Genomic DNA, 21,705 nt, shown 5'->3' with positions numbered 1-21,705 from the left:
AGAGGCTTTTAAGGACTAGAGTCTGAGAACTGAATCATGTTTAACTCTGCTATTTCTCTAGGAATGTGTTCTAAGTTCCACCCAGTTCCTGAGAAGTGAATTTCTAAAACACAACCCAGTTATAAACTGGAAACTGTATTAAATGCTTCCCCATGGATTTTCACTAGCAACTCAAAACTCAAAGTTGTTGACCAAATTTATGACACAGGACACACTGAACCATTAAAAATAGCCAAAAACCATGGCAGCCACCACTACCTCCAGATGCCCTGGTGGAATATATGGCTATCTGGTCATCAGAGAGCTCAACACCCATGAGCCAAAATGCTGATCCTACAGATTCTGTGAATATTCTGTGACTTGATGATCCATCCATCTGATATTTTAAACATTTTTAATTTTCAGAAGTTGACAAAATTATGTATGTTTATTGTGTATAACTGATGTTTTGACATATATTACATTGTGGAATGGCTCAATCAATCAAGATAACTAATGTATGCTTTTCCTCATATACTTATCATTTTTTTGTGTGGTGAGAAACCCACATGGTTTTTTTGTTCCTGTTTTTTGTTTCCTGCTGCATATTGAAGAAACATGTTTAATTAAGACACATAAAGACTTTGAAAACCCTTGGGGGAGGGGACTGAAGTTGAAAATGGATTAAAGCAGGCCAGAAACTATAGAAATAAGACCAGGGCAGAAGGCAACCAGTTAATTGTGTTATTCAACAGGAGCTACTTACAGAAGGTATCAGAAACCATTAAAGAGCTGCAAAACAGAACATTTTTAAAAAAAGAAAAAGAAAGAAAGAAAGAAAAAGATAAAAGCCCAGCTCAGTCTTAAAATGCCAATTGGAAGATCACACATTACCAAAGTCTCTGTGCTGGGAATGTTGATCTACAAGGTTCTACACTGAACAGGAAGGGCAAACAGAAATCAAGATCAAGTTACTATCAGGGCAACAGATACGCTGACCAGCAACCGACTTAATACTTCCACAGGATCTCCCATAGCACGTGCACTCTGTTGGGCAGAGTGTGTATCTAAAAAACACAGGTTGGTGAGGTCCTAGCATATAGTCACATGCACCAAGGTAATGCCAATTCCATATGCTCTTCTCAGCTCAGTTTCCTGGAAACAGTACTCATAGAGAATGCACAACAGCTATTCTCTGGGGTCCACATCAGGGTGGAGAAATCTTGGATCTTGTGCATAGGAAAACATGCTTACCACCTAGAAACTATAAGGTCTATGAGAGGGGGAAATTGTTTTTTTCCCTTCCCAGCAAATCACCCTTTCTAGGAAATCAAGTTTCTCCCTATTAGTCTCTTGGATTAATGTTCTCACATTGTGTGTGTGTTTTTTCATTCATCATTTAAAACCAATCCCCAGAAGTTAAAGTGATTCCAGAAAATAAATCAACATGCCACCCAACAGAGGGGCGGTGGTATTCCTCTTAAACCTACCCAGGGTGTGTGTGGGGATGGCATGGGGGAGGCTGAGGATCAAGGAGCAAGCTCACTGGTCTGCTAGCCTGGTGTCTCAGGTTCACTGTGGAGGAACAACAGCTACTCTGCTTGAGAGAGAGAAACGGTCAGATATCAGATGGAGCACTTGGCAGCCCCCAGGGATTGGAACACAGCTCTGCATGGTCCCTGTCTGGCTGGTAACTTCCTGCCAGGGAAGACTGCCAAGTGGCTTGTGACAGCTGTGCAGTGAGCAAGTCTCTGGGGTTCTTTGGTGTGCTGCCATTTCTGACCTGCCTGTCTGCCACTCGTGGGAAGTAGCAGAAAGGTTCAGATGCTGAGGGACCACATTTTCCATCAGCTCTCATCTTTCAGAACTTTGCCTGCCTATCTTGTCCTTTAAGGTGGGAGTCATGGAAGATGGTCCTTGGCTTTTCTGATCAACGGGAACCTATCGATTCTGTGTATGAAGGAGCTCTGTACTTCACTCTGTGTCCAGCCACCGCTGGTTTTCAATGAACATATTTGTTTACTCTCCTCTTGTCATAGTAATTGATATCTGTCAAGTGTTACCACTAAGAAAAACCAACTGCCTGAATTAAAGGTAACATTTTAACCATTTACTTCTTTAGAAAATGGAATTTGAAAATCTTTATTTATTTATTTATTTATGTGTGTGTGTGTATGAGTGTGTATGTGTGTGTGTGTGTGTGTGTGGTGCTGGGGACTGAACCCAGAGCCTTGTGCATGCCAGGCAAGCACTCTAACAACTGAGCTACATCCCCAGCTTGGAATTTAAAAATCTTAAGGCTTACTACTAGAAGGTTTATACTTTACAGGATTTTAATAAGGGAATACTCTTTTGTATTCTTTCAAAGCAGTTAACTTAGAGTTGCTGATATGTGAATTCAATTTTCCATAAAGAGTTACCTAAAGGTTATCTAAGATTCTTCTCTGAAGGAAAGGTGCAAAGTTAAAAGTAAAATTTCAGACATTACCTTTCAGCATCATTCGTCCAGTGGCTCCTCCAAAAGTATTGAGAAGGCCACTTCTTGCTCCTAAAGATGTGGTTGCCTCCAGGAGAGAACCGGTGATGTACTGAGCTATGGAAGTCCTTTGGAGGGTGGCACGGTACTCACACACGGTGTCTTGGACACATTGCTTTAAGCACAGACCAATGCTAATCCCTCCATGGACTGTTTCAGAGGCTGGAAGCTTTGGTAAGAAATGGAGAAGAGATCCAACTGTATTTTCTGTTTCTTCTCCTCTTCTCACTGCATTGTAGATCTGGGAATAGCACAAAGCACAGGAAGTATTAATCTAGTTTCTTAGAAAAGCAAATTAACCTGTTGACAAAATGCCAGCATGACTTATTAAGAAAGAAGGCCCAGTCGCTGGAAGTGCAAACACTCTTGGGCACTGGACTCATGCATTAACCTGAACATTCTACAGACACCGTCTATTTGGAAAAGCTATGTGTAGTTATGAAATAGGCCATTCAAACAACCCTGCTATCAAACAGAGCACTTAAAGTTGTACCAACCAAAAATACATTCAGCTCGACTTTCTCCCCCTCCACAGGAGAGCAAAGCTCTTCTGCAAAGAGACAGGGCAAACCTTCTTGTCCTTGCCGACTATCCTGCATGACTGTCTCATGCCTATCTGCCTCCACAAAACATTCATGGGGAATCTTTGCTCCATGCTCAAATTGAAGTGAGGACAAGATAGTCAGGGGGAAAAAGAACCTCTCTATTTCACTCTCAGGCATAATCATCCTTTATCAGCTGAGGACACTCTTTGAATCTTTTTTTTTCCCTTCCTCCTCCCTTACCTCCCACATCCAAAGAGTTGACAGCTCCTGCCCACTCTTTCTGCCCTGTCTCTGTCACTATCATGATTTTATCTCTCTTGATCACTTGAACTCTCCAAGAATGATCTCAAGAGGACTATACTATTGGGACAGATTCCCCATCATGCCCTGGTCCATTCTAATGTAATAGCTCAACATGATGAACAGCTCTCTACAAGGCACTGTGTTGAGAGACACAGGGCAGGCATTTCTGTTTCTGTCATCTTGGAGCCTGTGAAGGGCTGCTGGGAACGGGACTTCTAAAAGGCAAACACGTGGAAGACTGTGGTGCAAGGACACTTTTGCTGGCTATGATCAGTGTCTCTGGAACCAAAGGGAGTACAAAGCTCTTCCTAAAGTCCAAGGTGTTTATACTAGAGATGAAAGTGAATTCAACTCAGGCAAGAGTTGTGCTACTGTGTAGAAGGCAAAAAAAATTACACAGTAACTCCTGGCAGTAAACTAAACAAAACCAGAAGAATCTGGTGAAAGGTAAACTTGTATCCATGGGAAAAGTGGCATGGTTTGGGCAAGTTCAAAAGCAACCTTCCTGCTAAGGCCAATGGATGCAGAATCCATGTGATGCTGTACCCCTCAATGATTTAAACTAATGAAAAATAAATAAAAATGGATTTCAAGAGAGAGCGAGCAAGAAAGTGAGAGCGAGAGAGAAAAAGAACGAGAAGTGTCAAGTAGCACCAATTAGCACCTTCTTCCAATTTTGGGGATATGGGGTCTTGCTGTGTTACCCAGGCTGGAGTCAAACTCTTGGGCTCAAGTGATCCTCCCCTCTTAGCCTTCAAAGGAGCTGAAACTATAGGTACATAATCAGAAAAAAAAAAAAAAGACAGCGGGTAGGTGCAAAAAGTGGCACATGATTTGGTGCTGCAGGATTTCACAATCTAATTTAAAGGGTAAGGTCAGAATATTATGAGGTTTGATATTGTTGCAAGAAAGTTTTGGGTTTTGTCAAGTGTTCTGGAGAGCCAGAGTCTTCCAGACAGTGCATGGAACAGCAGGGAGAAATGTAGCACTGGGTGAGCAATCTACACTCCGACAGAAGGTTTACTACCCTGAGTTGTCTTCATCATGCTGCCTTGAGCACTTGCCTTGGTTGACTTGTCAATCATTCATCAAACCAACAGATAGTTATTTGCATTTATATATCAGTCACTGCCTCGAGACTGGGTAAATTAGACAGCTTCTCCACTCAAAGAGCTTTCAGTCTTATAAGGGAGACAGAAAGCAAAGAGCTCATGATAGGGTGGCAATGCCACCTTCTTTGGTGGCATCAGTGTCCAGGAAAGGGAAGACCCTCACATATCCTCCAGGCATTCATGTACCCCATGGTGCTGCACACTCCAAACTGCACCTTGACCGGGGCCCTCAAGAGGTCCCCTATTGAACTGTGCTGGGTCCTTTTGAGATTCTCCATTGTACCCAGAACTTCCATAAAATTCAAACCACAGTGACTTTAACCAGATTTCTACTCTAATTTCCTCTGCCTGTGGATATACCCTGGCCACTTGGAGGCAGATGGTGAATTCAGAGACTTAATTCTCTGTCATTAAATTTCTAGTGGTCAGTATGGCCATGAAGATGGTGTGTTGGGACACAGCCCAATCTTTGGAGCCAGGTATGTGGGGTTGTGTACCTAGCTCTGCCTTGACCCACTAGAGAGCTAGTCATAAACATGAGCATATGGACTTGAATCTTTTGAGACAGTTTCTTCCTCTGCAAAATGGGGGTAATTATATGACTCCTTAGTGACACTGTGAGATTTACTTGACACACGACGTGCTTGACCTAGTATCTAGAAGTGGTGCCTGTTACTATTGGGTAAGTCAAAGGACAGAATATATTCTCCCACCCTCAAAGAACTACAGAGCAGAGTCTATGCAATTCAGTGCGATGGGTTATTCCTGTGCTCTCATGGTGTTGCTGGACAGCATCATCCTAGCCTTATCTGGCTGTGTTGTGAAGGCCAATGTGGGGAGACAGCTACACGGATCAGGGTGTGATTTTTTTCACTCAGCTCCAAATCATAAAGGCAATCCCCAACACACTAAGGTCCATGCGAGTGTGTCAGAAGTAAATTCTCTAGACATTAGGGAAAAGAACTCTCTGTGAGGATTGATAGCTAAGGGCTTCAGCAGGGAAATCAGGGTTTGACTTGAGCCTTGGAAAGCAGTGTGGCCCAAACTGGAGCAGGTGGGGGAAGTAACTCACAGTGGAAGCAACAGTGAAGAGGCGGGAAAATGCAGATTGTGTCCTAGAACAGCACATAGAGCAAGGTGTTTAGAGCAGCACGTGATTGGAGGTTATAAGGGCAATGAGAAAGCTCAGAGGAAGTGATAAGATAGAGCCTGGACTGTTAAAGCAAAGAGCTTAACCCATCAGAGTTGGGCAATCCCTGGTGCTTTTTGTTGTTATTTTCACCACAGGAATGATGCTAGGAGGCTTTGTTCAAAAACCAACGTGCGGGATGGTTCCTGGTTCTAATGGTTTGCCTGTATCCTTCACTGGCCAAGTTGCTCTGCTGGCCCACTGAACCCTGCCTGCAATTGTCTGCACTCCACTCTCCACATCACCCTTCATAGATTCCCCATGTCTCATTCAGTCCTTTAATATAGTTTTTTTTAAGATGTTTTACTCAAAATATTAGATTTATAAAGGATTGCATAACCTAAGGACTCCTTGATCACAGAAGCTTGAAAATCAGTAAATATTCTCCCTTTTGTAGATTTATATTTCATAACAGAAGGTTAAAGATAATTGAAATGCTTTAAGTAAAAAAAAATATTTTATTTTGTTTTACTGGGTGTTTGAATATTTCTCAAGTCGTTGAACCAAGGATTTAGAACACTTAGTCTATAAATGGTTATATCAAATAATTTGTTCTAATCGAATTTTTTATTTCCATTTCCTTGACCTCTGGGGAATCCTAGAAATAGATAAGTCTCAATCCTTCTTGATGTCTTTCTTCTCATTTCACAGCTCCATTTTCACCTTACTCTGTGTCTCACCCTCCACCTCAGGGCTTCAGGATAGTAATAATGCAATGGAGAAGTACCAACAGGTGCTTAATGTAGGAGGTCACAGATAGATGGCCATGAGCCAGACTTAGCCAATGGACTGGTTTCAACAGACACACGGGGCTTTAAAATCAGGAAAGTTTACATACAGCATCCTGAAGCCTGGAACAGTCCGGTAGCAATGAGCATGCCTACACAGCCTCAAATAACTAGGCTTTCCACTGCAAGATGGAACATGAACTCACCAGTTGGTGCCAGTACCCATCACTTTCCTGATCACATCTGGCCACTAACTGATTGCCATTGGTACATTTGTTTGGGACCTTTGTCTTAATGAGATTTTGATATGAATGTAGATAAACACTACATTAAGCTCCTCTGACGTGTTCTCTGTGTATTCTTGCCTGTGATAATTACTGAGCATATAGCAAGAAAACCATAATCTCTGCTCTCAAAAAATGTTGCAACTTACCTCCAAGAAATGACTAATAAATATATTAACACTGTTTATATTAAGTTATCATTCCTCATTGCCACCAGCCACTTGTTTCTAGGCCCTCGGACTTGTCTGAAGAAATAGAAGATGAAGGGCTCTAAGAACAGTGGTCTGAGCTGCTACCACCTTGGCTAACACCCCACCTTAAGGAACCAGAAAGAGCTCACAGGTCTCTTCCAAGCTCTGTGCGAATATGTTCTGGCCATCCAATTCTGGATGATCAGAATTCAAGGTGCTAGTTGGGAAAATGCTGAGTAGTGCTAGATGCAGTATTACTCAGAGACCATGTCAAAATCTGGTTAGTATCTCTTATCTGATCACTCGCTTTTATAAAAGAAGAAATCATGGAAACCCCTCACCCCCACAGGAGTGGGAAGAGAAGGCAGTATAGAACCGTCATCACTACGGTGGCTCTGGAGCACTACTTTGAGTCCTGGCTCCCTACCTCCTGGCTGTGTGACCTTACTTAGAGAGGTTGCTTTGTCATTCTGTGCCTCGATTTCCTTTCCTCTAATATGGGGGACATAAATGTATCTGCCTCATAATGTTGTGACTAGAGTTACAAGCTTTGATAAAGATAATGGGATTAGAACAATATCTGGCACTTAGTGAATACTCAACAAATATTAGTTCTTACAATGATGGAGACAGTGATGATTGTGGTAGGCTCGAAAAACCGTCATTCATTATTTCCCATACTGACTCTGGCTGCCCTTGTGATTTTCTTAACCAAGGGGAATATAGAAAAGGCCACAAACAGAGCAATACCTGTTCACTGGAGTTCCTTCTCTTTTGTTGTTTTGGGGATGATATAACAACTTGCATGTTCAGAAGCCTGAGCTAGCTTGCTAGAGGATGAGAGATCATGGCCCAATCATTCCTGTCACCTTGGCTGGTAGCCTGCCAACAGCCATCCACACAGTGATGCCACCCTAGCTTTGAGATCCTCCAACTGCCAGTCCAACCACCACCGCAGATGTGTAAGAAAGCCCAGCAGAGATCAGTTGATTCAGACAAGGAGAACCACCTAGTCAACTCAAAAAACCATCGCTAAATAAACGATTGTGGTGAAAATTCACAATGATTGACGAAATGAGGATGTGTTGAGCACAACGAGTACTTTAATTACATAAAAACTGACTCCACACACTAACCAAATGAGGTCAATTTCATTTTGTAGTTGGGGAAAATTATCTTAGAGAAGTAGAGAAATATAGTCAACCTTACACAGCTAGTAAGAGGCTAAGATAAGAGCTGGGGATATAGGTCAGTGGTAAAACACTTGCCTACTTGTGCAACTGAGTTCAATGTCAAAAACCTGATAGTAACCCAATTCCTTCTCTTTCTATCACACAAACACAAACACACACATGCAAAGGATAAGCCAAGATTAAAACCCATGTTTCTCCAGCGTCACCCACTGCACTACACACGGACACATTCACTGCTTACCAGTGGGATTCAAGATCACATTGTTATTTGGCAAGGGGTTTAGGTGCTATTTACACTACTTTTGTTATTGTTTTGATTCATGATCATTCCTTTCATGGTCTCCCTAAATTACTTTTGGAAATAGTCAAGTTATGACTAATGAATGGCCAAATATATTTCCTTTATATGGAGATTTATAGTTTTAAATTACAAAGTGAAAAAATATATAAACTTTATCTCACTTGATTAATGTGGTAATAGAAGGTGCTGAAAAAAAGACAGACTACTGCCCTATATGGGCCAATATAATTTTTGAGCTAAAATAAACATATCACAACATGGCAACCAAGCTTGTTAAACAGCTACGTGTCCATTCATTTACTCAAAAATTCAATTATATTTACTAAGCACAAACATTGTGCCAAGCCCAGTTGCTGGAGATCCAACAGTGAGTAAGAAAAGCTTCATTTTAGTGGGGAAGACAGGCAGTAAACAGGTAGACAAAAAAAGATAATTAAAAATTGCACATTAGGAGCTGGGGTTGTGTCTCAGTGGTAGACTGCTCACCTAGCGTGGGTGAGGCACTGAGTTCTATCCTCAGCACCACATAAAAAGAAATAAATAAATAAAAATAAAGGCATTGTGTCTACCTACAACTAAAAAAATATTTAAAAAGAAAAAAATGCACACTAGGGGCTGAGGGTGTAGAACACTTGCCTAATAGGCATGTGTGAGGTCCTGGGTTCTATCCCCAGCACTGAAAAAAAACAGACTATTAAATATAATCAAAAGAATATTTTGGACATAGACTATAAGACCTGCTAAAGTTGTTGGAACTGAAGAAAGAAAAGGAATCAAGGAAGCTAGACTTGCTCACTGTTAAGTTCTGAGACTTAAAATGTGTGTAGCAAGATCAATGTTGTACCAATGACATTGGCCTCACAGGGCTCCTAGGCTTAACAAGCACTGGGAGCTGTGAATGGATCCTCTTCATGGACTCACATTTCTCACATCATGGCAGGTGCCGTGGGATGACACGTGGAGTGGTTTGAGCAAAACGACCTCAATATTATGGAGTTACTTACTGAAAAGCAAACAATGCAGATACAACGCTAGCAGAGACACTTGAGCAACATGTGAAGTTCCTTGTGACTCAAAAAAGAGGGCTGCCTGGCAGAAACCAGGGCTGGGACATGGAATTCAGACCCCTTGGCTGAGGAGAGCTGGGGGAGTTGAGAGACAAAGCAAAACCTTGAGCTCCCTGAAAGGCATGAAGCAGGCAGACCCTGTAGCCCTTACCCAGAAGGAACCTCCCTTCTCTATGCAGCCAGAAAGGGTTCTGCCTTCACTTGCTAACTGAAGGTACAGTCGAGGGGAATCCATATTTTACTTGCTCTATTTCAAAAGCTGACTTTCTGGGATCAGAGTTGAGGAAGATTATGATATTTCTAGATCTGGTGGTATCTTCTGAAATCTTTTGACAGAAAAAAGGCTTGTTATTAGGGGTAAATTGACTCCATAATTGCAATAATTGCAACGTTCATGGAGTGTTTAAAGTGGAGTAGGCATTGAGTGTTGAGGCATGATTCGTCACCTCGGAGCAGTGCTGTGAAGAGGTTTTACTATATTACCAGCATCTAAAAATAAGGAACTAGGACTTAGTATCAAGACTCTACAATTCTAAGCCAGTGCTGGTAACTACCAAGTGGAACCACCAGGGAATCTACTATAGATGTAAAAGAAGCACTTTCAAGAGAGGGGTAATTGTACTAAGAATCCCTCCATCTCTCTGTGTCTGTCTGCTTATTGTCTATCTCCTCCCAGTAGAAAAATCAGTTTCATGAGGAATTTTCCATTTTTCATTGCTGTATCTCCAGTGTCTAGAACAGTAGCAGGCATTATAACTTCTCAAGAACTATTTTTTAATTGAATGAGTTTCTATTCTATGTCTTGAACAAAAACTTGGCTAGAATCTTCCAGTATTTTGGCGATGAATCCATTTGGGTTAATCTACACCAGAATACAATGTTACCTATATTTGCTGAACATCAGATGTAGAAATCACAGGAAATGCATCAAATCTTTGCAAAGTATCCAGAACATCTATAGCCAAAGCAGGCTCTAATTGTTACTAATCACATGGGCCAGTTCTGAGAAATTCACTGATGGTTTAACACGCTTCTATTATTATTTGTTGATTGGCTTAGAATCAAGAGTACTTAATCTGATGTATTATTCACCCTAATTTTTCATGAAAGTGGTAACTTGGAAGGATCATGGGCTTTAAAAAAAAAAAAAAAAGGAATCCAGGATACAGATTCATGGATAGACTCTCCTATACCAGTTTAATTCAACAAATACTAAGTTGCAGTTACAAAGACTGTGATTGATGCATGAAAAAAAATGATTTAAAAGAAGAAGAAGAAGCAGACTCTGCCCTGGCAAGAACCACAGTTGTTAATAACTATGTGATGTTGGGCAAAGGGTAGAAACCCTTCCTCTTCCTCACACTCCCATGCCTGTCCCAGTGTTCTTATCTTTGACATGAAGGGGCCGGCAAACATTCTCTCTAAGATTCTTAGTGATGGCTCTATTCTCTACACTTCCTCGCCTTCTTAAGTATTAATTAACCCTGATATTGATGAACATTTGATCACCATTATTCTCTAATACAGTTAGGTTCTCCTGTTTCCCTCCCTCTTACCAGTGTTCTTCAATATCAGCTGTCACTTCTCACAAATCTACTTCTAATGGCGCCCTTACCTTCTCCATAATGTGTTTTTAAAGGGCCTCATGCTAGGGAAAACAAACAAACAAACAAACTAATAATCATGTTTACTTAACTCTGTGTTAACTGTGAGTGGACAGGTAGGCCACCCCCCCTTCCTGGCATGAAGTGTGAGATCTGTGTATCATGATTTGGAACCCCCTTTAGTGGTCTCATATACCCCTCCCCTAACTTCTAGAATCTGGAAGTAGTGTTCTAGAAGGTTGGAGTTGCTAGAAGCTTGATGTCTGATGGGTATCTGTGTATAAACAAAGGCAACGACCTAAGAACCATCAACTTTCCTAAGAGTCAAGAAAAACAGTGGGGCTGTTGGAGAAGTGGCAGCTGTGGCGGCCTAGAGACCCAGTGGCAGGGATGGGGAGCAGGGTTTTGGCTGAGGCTGTATTTCCTCTGCTCTTGATTCCACATTCCATTCCAGTGCCTGTGCAGAGAATTCCATTCTACTGAGAGTATTCAGACCATGCAGGAGACACTGACCAAACAGAACTCCAAAGAGCCAAAAATAAAGGCTTTGCTAGGACCAGGCCAATTAACCAGAGCTAGACCACTGGCTTCTACAGGAAGTAACCCGAGTCTGTTTTCTCTCTCTCTCTCTCTCTCTTTTTTTTTTTTTTTTTTTTGATACTGGGGGTTGAACCCAGGGGCCACTGAGCTACATCCCCTTTTAATTTTTATTTTGAGACAGGGTCTTGATAAATTGCTGAGGCTGGCCTTGAACTTGTGGTCCTCTTGCCTTAGCCTCGAAAGTAGCTAGGATTACATACAGGTGGGTGCCACCTTGTAAAGATTTGGCTGGCACTGAATCTTTGATACTGCAAAAAACATCTAAGAAGAAATGTGAGAGGGTGTCCCAGGACAGCTGATGGATCATCTGGGAATTTCACAGTTATAAATGCCTTTCCACATGACTTTTCCCAGTCCACATTTTACATTTTCATTAAAATTTTGCTTCCTCCATATGGGTTTCCCTGGGCTCCAACAAGAAATAATCATGATCTTTTCTGTGTACCCTCTGCAAAACTCCACAGTGGTATTTCCTGTGAAATATGGCCATCACTGACTACTCCTCTTCTGGGCTATGAAGGCCCACAAGAGTGGGGGCCATGTCTTTATTCAACACTTGTCCTCAGCACAGAGCACACTGATTAGCACACTGCAGTCAGTGAAGGATGGGTGCCCAAGAGAAATTACTGGAGGCTTAGAGCTGTGCTTCTCAAAGGGAGGGGCATCACCAGAGCAGCAGCATCACCCAGGAACTTTTTAAGAAATGCAAGTTTGGGGGGCCCTATCCCAGATCTCCTGAATCAAAAATTCTGGAACCCTACCCCAGCAATTTGTATTTCACCAGCCCTCCAGCTGATATGAACTCCTGCTGACATCTGAGAACCACAACCTTGGGCTTTAAGGAGAAAAATGTTACCTTTTTATTTCTGTACTTCTCAGATGATACACAGGCACTTGTGTCCATGTCGTCTCTCTTCTAGAAAGGGAGCTACCAAGAGCAATGGCAAGGGCATGTTCATGTCCAAACTCCTAGCTCAGAATCTAGCACAGGGCAGAACTAACAAATGCTACTTGAAGGAAGGGGCACCTCACAGACGTTTCCCTGGTTGTGAATGTAACAGGCCTTTCTCTAAGAGATGCTTCCAGCTTAATATCTGCCGAGATGAATCACGTCTGAGATACTAATTCTAATGGGAATTACCATACAGATGAATCATGTTGTAATGAGAAAACCTGACTGCCAAGGAAGCCTCTTGGAAAGGAAAAAATCAAATCAGGACAAATGGATTATGCTGTTAGGCTTGTGATGTCAGGCCGTGAATTAGGTCCACAGAAGGGACTTAATGGCCTGAACTACCAGGCTCCTTGCAGCTCTAAGGAGCAATGGGTCAACTAATGAATCACATGGGGACAAAGCCCCTGCAAGACAAAACAAACTTTCACAAATCCTGTAGCCTACAATCCCTGGCTCAGAGGCTGCATGGCAGTGTGCTTGCTAAGCTGTGCACATGGGGAGTTGTGAGGGCAGAAAATTCCTGACATCCTGCCTCTCTGGACTGCTTGTGTGCACAAAGTGGAGGGGACCAGGACAATCCACCAGGCTGTTTGCTTCCTGTGCCCCTCTCCTTGGTAACCTGAATCTCTGCTCACCTCATCCCAATTTCTAAGCTCCCTCCCTCTACCTGATGGAAAGGACTAGTGTTGTCTTTCTTCAGAGCTCTGAGGGTCTCCTGCTTGGGTCATTGCTTCTGAATCAACACAACATTTCATTCCTGGGCTGCTGCTTCTTTTTTTTTTTAAACTGTGATATTTGTTTTACGATTCTTTGTTCTTTTTAAACGTATAATTGTACGCATTTGTGGGATACAATGTGGAATTTCAACACTTGTATATAATGAGTAATGATCAAATAAAAGGTCATGAGCATTTCTGTCTCCTAACCATTTCTTTGTTTGGAGACCTTGAGCCCCTCCCTTCTAGCTCATCATGAAATATACAACCGGTTATTGTGACTTCACCCTCCTGTGCTATAGCACACTAGAACCTTTGTCTCCTATCTAACGCATTGTGGTACTTGCTCTCCAGCCTCCCTTTATTACTCCTCCCTCTACCATTCCTGGCCTCTAGTAATCACAGTCCATTCTCATTTACTTTCAGATCAACTTTTTTTAGCTTCCACATATTGAGAAAGAATAGGTGAGATTGTATTTTTGCATCTGGCTTATTTCATTTAACACGATATCCTTCAGTTCTATTCATGTTGCTACAAATGACAGGATTTTATTCTTCTTTATGCCTGAGTAACATTTTATTGTGTATCTAAACCACATTTCCTCACTCAATGGACATTTTTGTCAGTTCCATTTTTTTGGTCTGTTCTGAATAATGTTGCCATTAACATGAGAGTGCAGTCATCTCCGTAATGATGTAACAAAGATCTATTTTCAGTCTTTTGAAGAACCACCAAACTGTTTCACACAATGACTACTAATTTACAATAGTGTTTTAGGGTTCCTTTTTTTCTATATCCTCAACAGTGTTTGTTTTTTTGCTTTTTTGATAATAGTTATTCTGACTAGAGTTAAGTGATATCCCACTGTGGTTTTGATTTGCATTTTCCTGATGGTTAGTGATGTTGAATATTTTTCACAAACTTATGGGCCATTGTATGTGTTCTTCTGAGAAATGTCTATTCAGATTATTTTCCCATTTTAAAATTAGATGATGATGATGATTTTTTTTTTTTTTTTTGCTATTGAGTTTCTCAAGTTCATTTTATTCTGGACAGAAATCCTTTGTCAGTTTTTTCTCCAGCCTGCAGGTTTTCTCATCCCTCTGTTAATTGTTTCATTTGCTGTACAGATGCTTCTGTAATCCCATTTGTCTACTTTTGCTTTTGTTACTTGTGCTTTCTTATCCAAAAGATCACTTCCTATACCTGATGTTTCAAAGTGTTTCTCCTACTTTTTGTAATATAGTTTCAGGCCTCACATTTACATCAGGATGGTCTTCAATCCATGTCAAGTTGGTTTCTGTACATGGTAGGGTGAGGAATGGAATTCCGTTCTTCTGCATCCTGTCTAATTAGCATCATTTATTGAAGAGGCTGCCGCTTCTTCAATGTATGTCTTTGGCAGTTTTGTAGAGTATCAGTTGGCTGTAGATGCATGGATTGGTTTCTAGGGTTTTTATCCTGTTCCATTGTATGTGTTGGCTTTATGCCACTATCATGCTATGTTGGTCCTTCATGGACTTTTAACCTCTTGTCTGCTTGAAGATAGCCCGAGGCTGAGGCTGATCTCCTACTGCTCTGACAACCAGAGATGGACAATAGAGATATTATCACTGGATAAGGACTCAAAGAGAGAAGATAGCCGCAAGTCTTTTGTCTTCAGTTTCACCAATCCTCTGTAACCACTGGTGATAACAGCATTGATGCCTGGAATCTTTAGAGATCCAAGGTCCTGCAGGCTGGCTTTCAGGACCTGAGATGACCTACCAACCCTAAAAGCCACCCTCTGCCCCCTCCTGGTTATTCACTAACATTCCAGAGGTGGTAAAAACTCCTGTACTCAGAGATAAGTGTGCTTCTGTTTACCCACTGAGGTCCCTTTGTGGAGCTGCCAGGACTGGCCTCTGCAGCTGGCCAGGCTCTGCTCTCCTGGGCTGGGGCAGGGGTTAGGAGTGTGGCAGTCAGCCTTCTCCCAGTGAACTCATGCGGAGATGTCTGGGCATTTTCAGTTACAGAGTCAAACAGAAAATTCTGGGATTCGATTGTGAGCCTGTGGGCACACTCTCTACCAATGCACAGCACTTGGCATGCATGAGGCATTCAGTAAGCGGGAGTTCATTCATCTTCTTGGCTAATATGAGAGTTAAATTTCAGATCCTCCCTCTCGTCCTCTCTCATTTCTCTGGCCCCTCTGTCTCTGTTGGTTGCTCCAGGCGGTTTTCTCCAGATTCCTCTTGGTCCCCATGGTTTCTTCACTTCAAAATTTCTTGACCCTCCTCACTTGCAGACAGTCCATTGTGCTCTCTTTTGAATCTCATCCTGTTTTTAATTCTGTCTTGATCAATTCTACCTTCCTCACCATCCCTCCTTCTCTTCCCTTTATTCCCATTGATCATTTCTTCCCTCCATCCTTCAATCCTCTTCTCTCCCCTTTGTTGTTAATACCATGAGCTTCCATTCCAGGGGTAAAGGAAGAGGTGAGAATGAAGGAGGAGTGTTGCTAAGTAGGGCCTGAAATCAGAGACCTTCATCTAATTATTAGTGGATGATTGCTTACAATATTGAGTGTTCTGTATTTCTTTCACTGGAAAACTGCATTAATTTAATTTTTGAAGGTCTCTCCTCTAATGGAAGTTAAGTGAGCCACCACCAGAGAGGAGTGAGGGACATCCCTCCTCAAACCTCCAAGGAACAGAAACTCTGTAGTTGAGCAAACATTAAACCCACCCTCAGAAATGGGACTCAAACTAAGTGGGATTCTGGTCCAGATTAATTGTGCTACTGCAGGAAAAAAAAATGGCACCCACTTAGAGCCTCAAGTCTATTGACAAGACCTGAGAGCCATTTAGGATAAGCAGTACAGAGTTCAAGTGTCATCCAAGGGTAGAACCAGACTTAACCTACTAATGAACACACTTCAGGAAGAGCAAATGGAATAGGTAGTGATGGGTTAGAATAGCATCTACCAGCTTTGCTGGAGCTAGAGTTGTCACCAAGGTTGATAGTCAGGAGGACCCGGAGCCTGGAGAGGAACTGTTGGACCTGAATCAGAAAAGGGAGCAGAGGCCTGGACAAGATGAAGGAATTGAGAACAACACAGAATAGAAATATAGCCCAGCTTGGTGGGGGGAATCCTGGGGGCCCTACACCCAGAGAAGCACAGCCTCTGGGAGGTCCCAAGTAACAACCAGGCCCTGGCCAGTGTGCCCGCCCCAGGGAATCCTCTGAAAAGCTTGTGCTGGCATCCAATCCAGACACAGTCTCTGGCTGTATGTGAATCTCTGAAGGAGAAGAAATCTATGCCTAAGAATGTCTTCCGTTTTTTAGATTCCATTCATTCATTCAACAACTATTTACCGAATGTTTACTTTGTGCCAAATAGCTTGCTAGAAGCTGGAGATGAAAAGATGAGTAAAACAGACTTTTGTTTTCCAGAAAGTTACTGAGTATCAGGGAAGATAGGCAAGATCATGGGCAATTAGACCAGATTCTCGGCAGTTTTGTGGTGGTGTGAGCTCAGAGTGTCAGAAACACAGAGGAGGGTCTTAGAAGGCCATGGAAGGCTTTTCCTAGGAGGGAATACCTAAGACATGACCTGTGGGTGGTAAGAATTGGCCGAGCCAAGCTGAGGGAGCATAGGAGGGGCGAATGTCCTAAACAGAAGGAACAGTATGTGCAAATAGCTCCTCACGGCTAAAGCTAAGAGACCGAACACTGAGTCTGGGGGGATAAACAGGGCACTTCTGAACCCTTACAGCGGATGTGATTCTAGCTCATAACCATTTGCAACTATCACATCAGTGCGGCTGGGGGTTATGTCTTCTGTGTCTGAGGACATTCATTGGTATCCAGAAGTGTCATGTAGGTACTGAAGACACAACTCAGACAAAGCCCTTTCCCTGGTAAGGCACTGATGGAGATAATCACTTCTAACATTTGTTATGATGTGGTAGTTTCCTTGTTAATAAAAAAAAAAAAAATCAATGAGAAGGGACAGAGTGCACATTCCCTACCAGCCTGAACTATGCAAGAGACCACCTCCTTGTTTGCACTCACAATATATAAACTTTCAGAGGCATCCCCCAGGGTGAGCAAGAACTAGGAACTTTTCCAGTCTTTGGAGTATAGATCCAGAAAGCAATGCAACAACTTAAAGGAAACATGACCTTCCTCCCTACCTTGGAAGATAACAGTGGAAAGATAAGCCTTCGATAATGTTCTGCAATACTGGAGAACTATGAGAACATAAACAAGCCATGGCATTTGAATTTATACTCAAGTTCATGAGGAGGAGCCAGGGTTAGTCTCTCCCTGTACCATATATTTCTATCACAGAGGCATGTGTGAGTGTCAATGTTCACAGCTAGGATCATACTCCTAGACTGAACTTGGAAGAAAACATATTTGACCTTCAGAAGACTCATGGGTATAAGTAATGATCACCTTCCATCTCACCTGTGCCTACCTACCCTATTACAGTCAGGTAAGAAAAATAAGAAAGATATGGTGCCCTGAGTTGTATTCTGATTCCAAAGAACTCCACGGAGATCTCACAAAAAGAAATCAAAATGTAAAATACCCCCTAAAGTTAGCCAAGAGTTTAAAACGTTAAAAAAATTAAGTTAAAAACTTAAATTTAAAAAGTTAAGTTTTTTAAAGTTAATTAAAAAAAAAACAATTTACATCCCAACATGGCATTTTAGCCCTTACATTTTATAATTTTAAAAGCTTCTTCTGTTGTCTCTACTGAGCTTAAGGTTTTTCTTAGCTATCAAAACAAAGAGGTCTTTTGTTGAAAGAATCAGGCGACAGTGTTTTGGTGAAAAGATTATATATAGAATAATGGTATGAAGCTCTATTGTGTAAAAAGTGGACTTAAGAGCTTTCCCTGTCTCCAGATTCTCTGGGTTTCTTGCAAGTATTTAAAATACTGTTATCCCTATAACACACCACCAACAACAAAAAAAATGTGGGGAAAAATAAAGATGATAATGAGAAAAATAAAGTATGGTTGTCCTCCACATTGAGGGAGCCCTAAATAACTGCTTACGGTCAATGTTTTGTAGGAGCTCATAAAGGACACTATGCAGATGCCACTATACATACTTAAAAGCAGTGTCAACCACAACAGTGGATATACTAGCTGCAGCCATGACCAACCCACTGGGATCAATTGCTTGTGGGTGCTCTTGGGGCGTTCTCTCCTTTGGATCCTCCATGACCTGGTGATTCATGGTAAGTTACATGATTTCTTGGAGCTCTCTAACTCAAGTAGAACACATTCCCTTTTCTTGATTTTTCTCTTAGACCACTCATATAAGGAAGTTGTGTATAGTCAACTTTAGTAAAGATTTGTATGGTTGATGGTGGCCTATGTTGCATATAGTTGGAACCCAGGAAATATTCCTTGAATTGATTTTAGCTGACCCGTGGCATCTGCAGTTATTGGACATTACCTGTTATGTCACAGGTAGGGAACAGTGTCAGGACAGCTGGCATTTGGTATAAGTCTCCAGGCCTGTGGGCTAGAGGGAGGGGAAAGTCACTGAATCTGATTCCCAGCAGAGCATGTAGAAGCCAAAGAAGATACATGAATGTGGTGCTGAGCTGGAAGAAGGGGCCTTTGGATGGGCCACATCTCTGTTTAAATCCTGATCATTTCTGCAGCTGATCTGGATATCAGTTGGTGCTTTGTTTGGAACAAATGCTGTTCAACTAGAGGTTCTATCTCATGTGGTCCAAAAGTCAGATTACTTTTTTTTTTTAAAAAAACTGGGAAGCTTGTCCTCATACTTTTATTTATTTATTTATTTATTTTAGTTTTCGGCGGACACAATATCTTTGTTTGTATGTGGTGCTGAGGATCGAACCCGGGCCACATGCATGCCAGGCAAGCGCGCTACCGCTTGAGCCACATCCCCAGCCCCTGTCCTCATACTTTTCTCTCAAAATTTGTCCTATCCTCAAAAACCCAAATTTTGCTCAGCCATTCACCTCATGAGCATGGAGGAAAGAGGAAGGGAGTTTTATTTGTTGTGATCAGAGGAGAAAGTCTACATACAGAGACAAACATATCTTTTGCTGTCCTTGGAATGACAATGATGTTGACAATGTGCTCCAAAATAGGAAGCAGAGGAAATGGAAATGGAGAGGGAGCAGCTGGAAAATGGGCTGTGGGACATCAGGGGTGCAGGGATGAGGACAGGAGCCTTCTCTTTCCTTTTGATTTCCTCCCTCCAAATTGCTTTCAGTTCTATGTCTTGTAGGCATGGAGAAGCAAATGCCATTTCTTTTAGAAGGTGGAACGTTTTCTGTGTTAGGAAAAAGGCATGGCTATCCCTGGCTGGCTGAACTTAGGGTTCCATCAGTTCACCCAACAAATTTCACTGCAAGCTCTTCTGTGTTTCCTAAGAATTCCAGAGGCAGACTTGGCAACCTTTTCCAATCAATGCCAGGGTTCCTTTTCCCACTTTTAAATTAATTGATCACACACACACACACACACACACACACGAGTTAGACAGTCATAATTACTATTATTTTCAGACACAAGATAAAAAATAAGAAAAAGCCAAGTGCTATGGGTATGGCAGATAAGGAGATCAATGAGTTCTAGATTAAGAAGTTGGTATGGGTATGTGGTGGGGGAGAAGAGAAGCACACAGAAGCAAGGAAGGGAAAAGGGAGGTAGAGATAGAACAAGGATTGAGGTCAGCGAGTCTGAGATGACCATGCCCTGGATGCCTGCTGCTCACCCTGGTTTTAGACATCAGAACAATTATCACCTTCCTCAGTTCCTAGGAAGGGCTCAGTGACTCACCAATGATTCATCCCCACTTTATCCAATGTCTCTCACTTAACCAGAGGAGGCTGGGCAGGCTAGGTGAGTAAGAAGGAAGGTTACCTAATAGGACAAGACAGGAGATAACAAGTGAGAAGAGAGCAGTGCAGGTCACTGGGGTCCCTGCAGTTCAGGGGAGGCCAAGGTAACGGGAACAGGCTGGCTTCACTGGAGGGAATGGCTGCTGGGTGCCTATAACTGATCATTCAAGGGAAAAGGGGGGAGAGAGAGACAAAGTATAACAGGACTGACACATTATGAAGTCCAGAGGATAAAGAAATAAGGAAACATCTATACTGTGAACACTTGGTTATTTGGGGGTGATGTAAAGTTTATAATGCTAAGCAAAGTTACCCCAAAGTGAAGTGCTATGAGACTTAGTATAAAAATCCAAGCATGACAAGGAAGTTGGAACAGGAAGAGATTGCAGAAAAATCATAAATGACCAAGCCCTGAGATGGACCGTGCTTAGAAGGGAAAGTGGAGGGAATGTGTTTGTGGGGATGAAAAGCTGCTGCCTCCGATGGGCAGAGCTTGGATTATAAATCAGACTGAAAGCCTGATGCCTTTTAGTCCAAGGGTTTGATGCCGAATGCTTCAAGCACCCGGGACTTGGGACACTCCCTGGGGCTGGGACTTGGCTATTGCTGCAGAGAATTGGGGGTCCAAGGGCAGGACCTGAGGAAGCACTTCAGTTTGCCCAGGTTGTTGTGATTTCTCTTTTGGTGGCTGCTTCCCAGTGGGATGTCATGGGATCAAGTAGGATGGCAGGTCCTGAGGTGTGATCACTCCCACACAAGTTGAGACACAGGAACAGACTGAGGTCAATCCCCGTTCAGACTGGCATATATCTGGGCATTTAGAAAAATGATCTTGTTCTGATCCAACCATCTTCACTGATACATTCTGATTCCTTAGCATGGTCAGGAGAGCTCAGTAGCCTCCTGCTGTCTATCCTCCCAGCCAGGTCCTCCCTTACCCACTGTTGCTTACCATCCATCCCCTCCCCACACCCAAGCTTCCCTGCCCTGTCCCTTGCCTGTCCGCATCTCCACACTTCTATCAGAATCCTTCCCACCCACTGAGGTGGTCTTAACACCACCCCTTAACTAGTTGTATGACCTTGGGGCAGTTCCCTTTTGGGTACCTGGGTTTCAGTGTGGTAGGATAGGGAGCACTGTGTGATGACTAAATGGATTAATCCATCCCATGGAAAGCACCTGTGGCACAGAGAGTTCTATGAGTTCTTATCTTTTTCTTAACTGGGAGATATCCTGGGACATCTGTGCCCTATCTACTGGCTCAACATTCAGGTGCTATTGCAGGTGACGACTGCATGTCTTCAAGCAATATTGACCTTATTTTGCTCTCAGTGATTGTCCTTATTTTTAAAGCTCTATCAATTTTGGAAGGGATGGGTGTACTGCACTGAGCTGCTTCTATGCTGATCCTAATTCACTTACTCAGGTGTTCAATGGAGGACACTGTTGACTTTTTAAAAAATATTTATAATTCACATTATAATTCACATTCCAAAACTTTATAATTTTATAATTCACA

The 21,705-nt window shown here is 42.3% G+C and overlaps 1 protein-coding gene and 1 pseudogene across 5 annotated transcripts in view; one reads left to right on the top strand and one right to left on the bottom strand.

Annotated features, from left to right (window-relative positions):
- Window positions 1-21,705, bottom strand: part of Plce1 (phospholipase C epsilon 1) — a 371,015-nt gene that overhangs the window by 157,526 nt on the left and 191,784 nt on the right. For all 5 annotated transcript variants that reach the window (XM_048801772.1, XM_015500030.2, XM_048801774.1 and 2 more), the window contains one exon: window positions 2,468-2,756. In XM_048801772.1, coding sequence (XP_048657729.1) covers window positions 2,468-2,756 — 289 coding nt within the window. The remainder of the gene's footprint in view (window positions 1-2,467; window positions 2,757-21,705) is intronic.
- Window positions 3,443-4,444, top strand: LOC125616441 (annotated as a pseudogene).

Source organism: Marmota marmota, unplaced genomic scaffold, assembly GCF_001458135.2.
Source record: "Marmota marmota marmota unplaced genomic scaffold, marMar, whole genome shotgun sequence".
In the NCBI taxonomy this organism is placed as follows: Eukaryota; Metazoa; Chordata; class Mammalia; order Rodentia; family Sciuridae; genus Marmota; species Marmota marmota.
The sequence above is the reverse complement of the archived record's forward strand: the minus strand, read 5'-3'. Positions and strand labels throughout refer to the sequence as shown.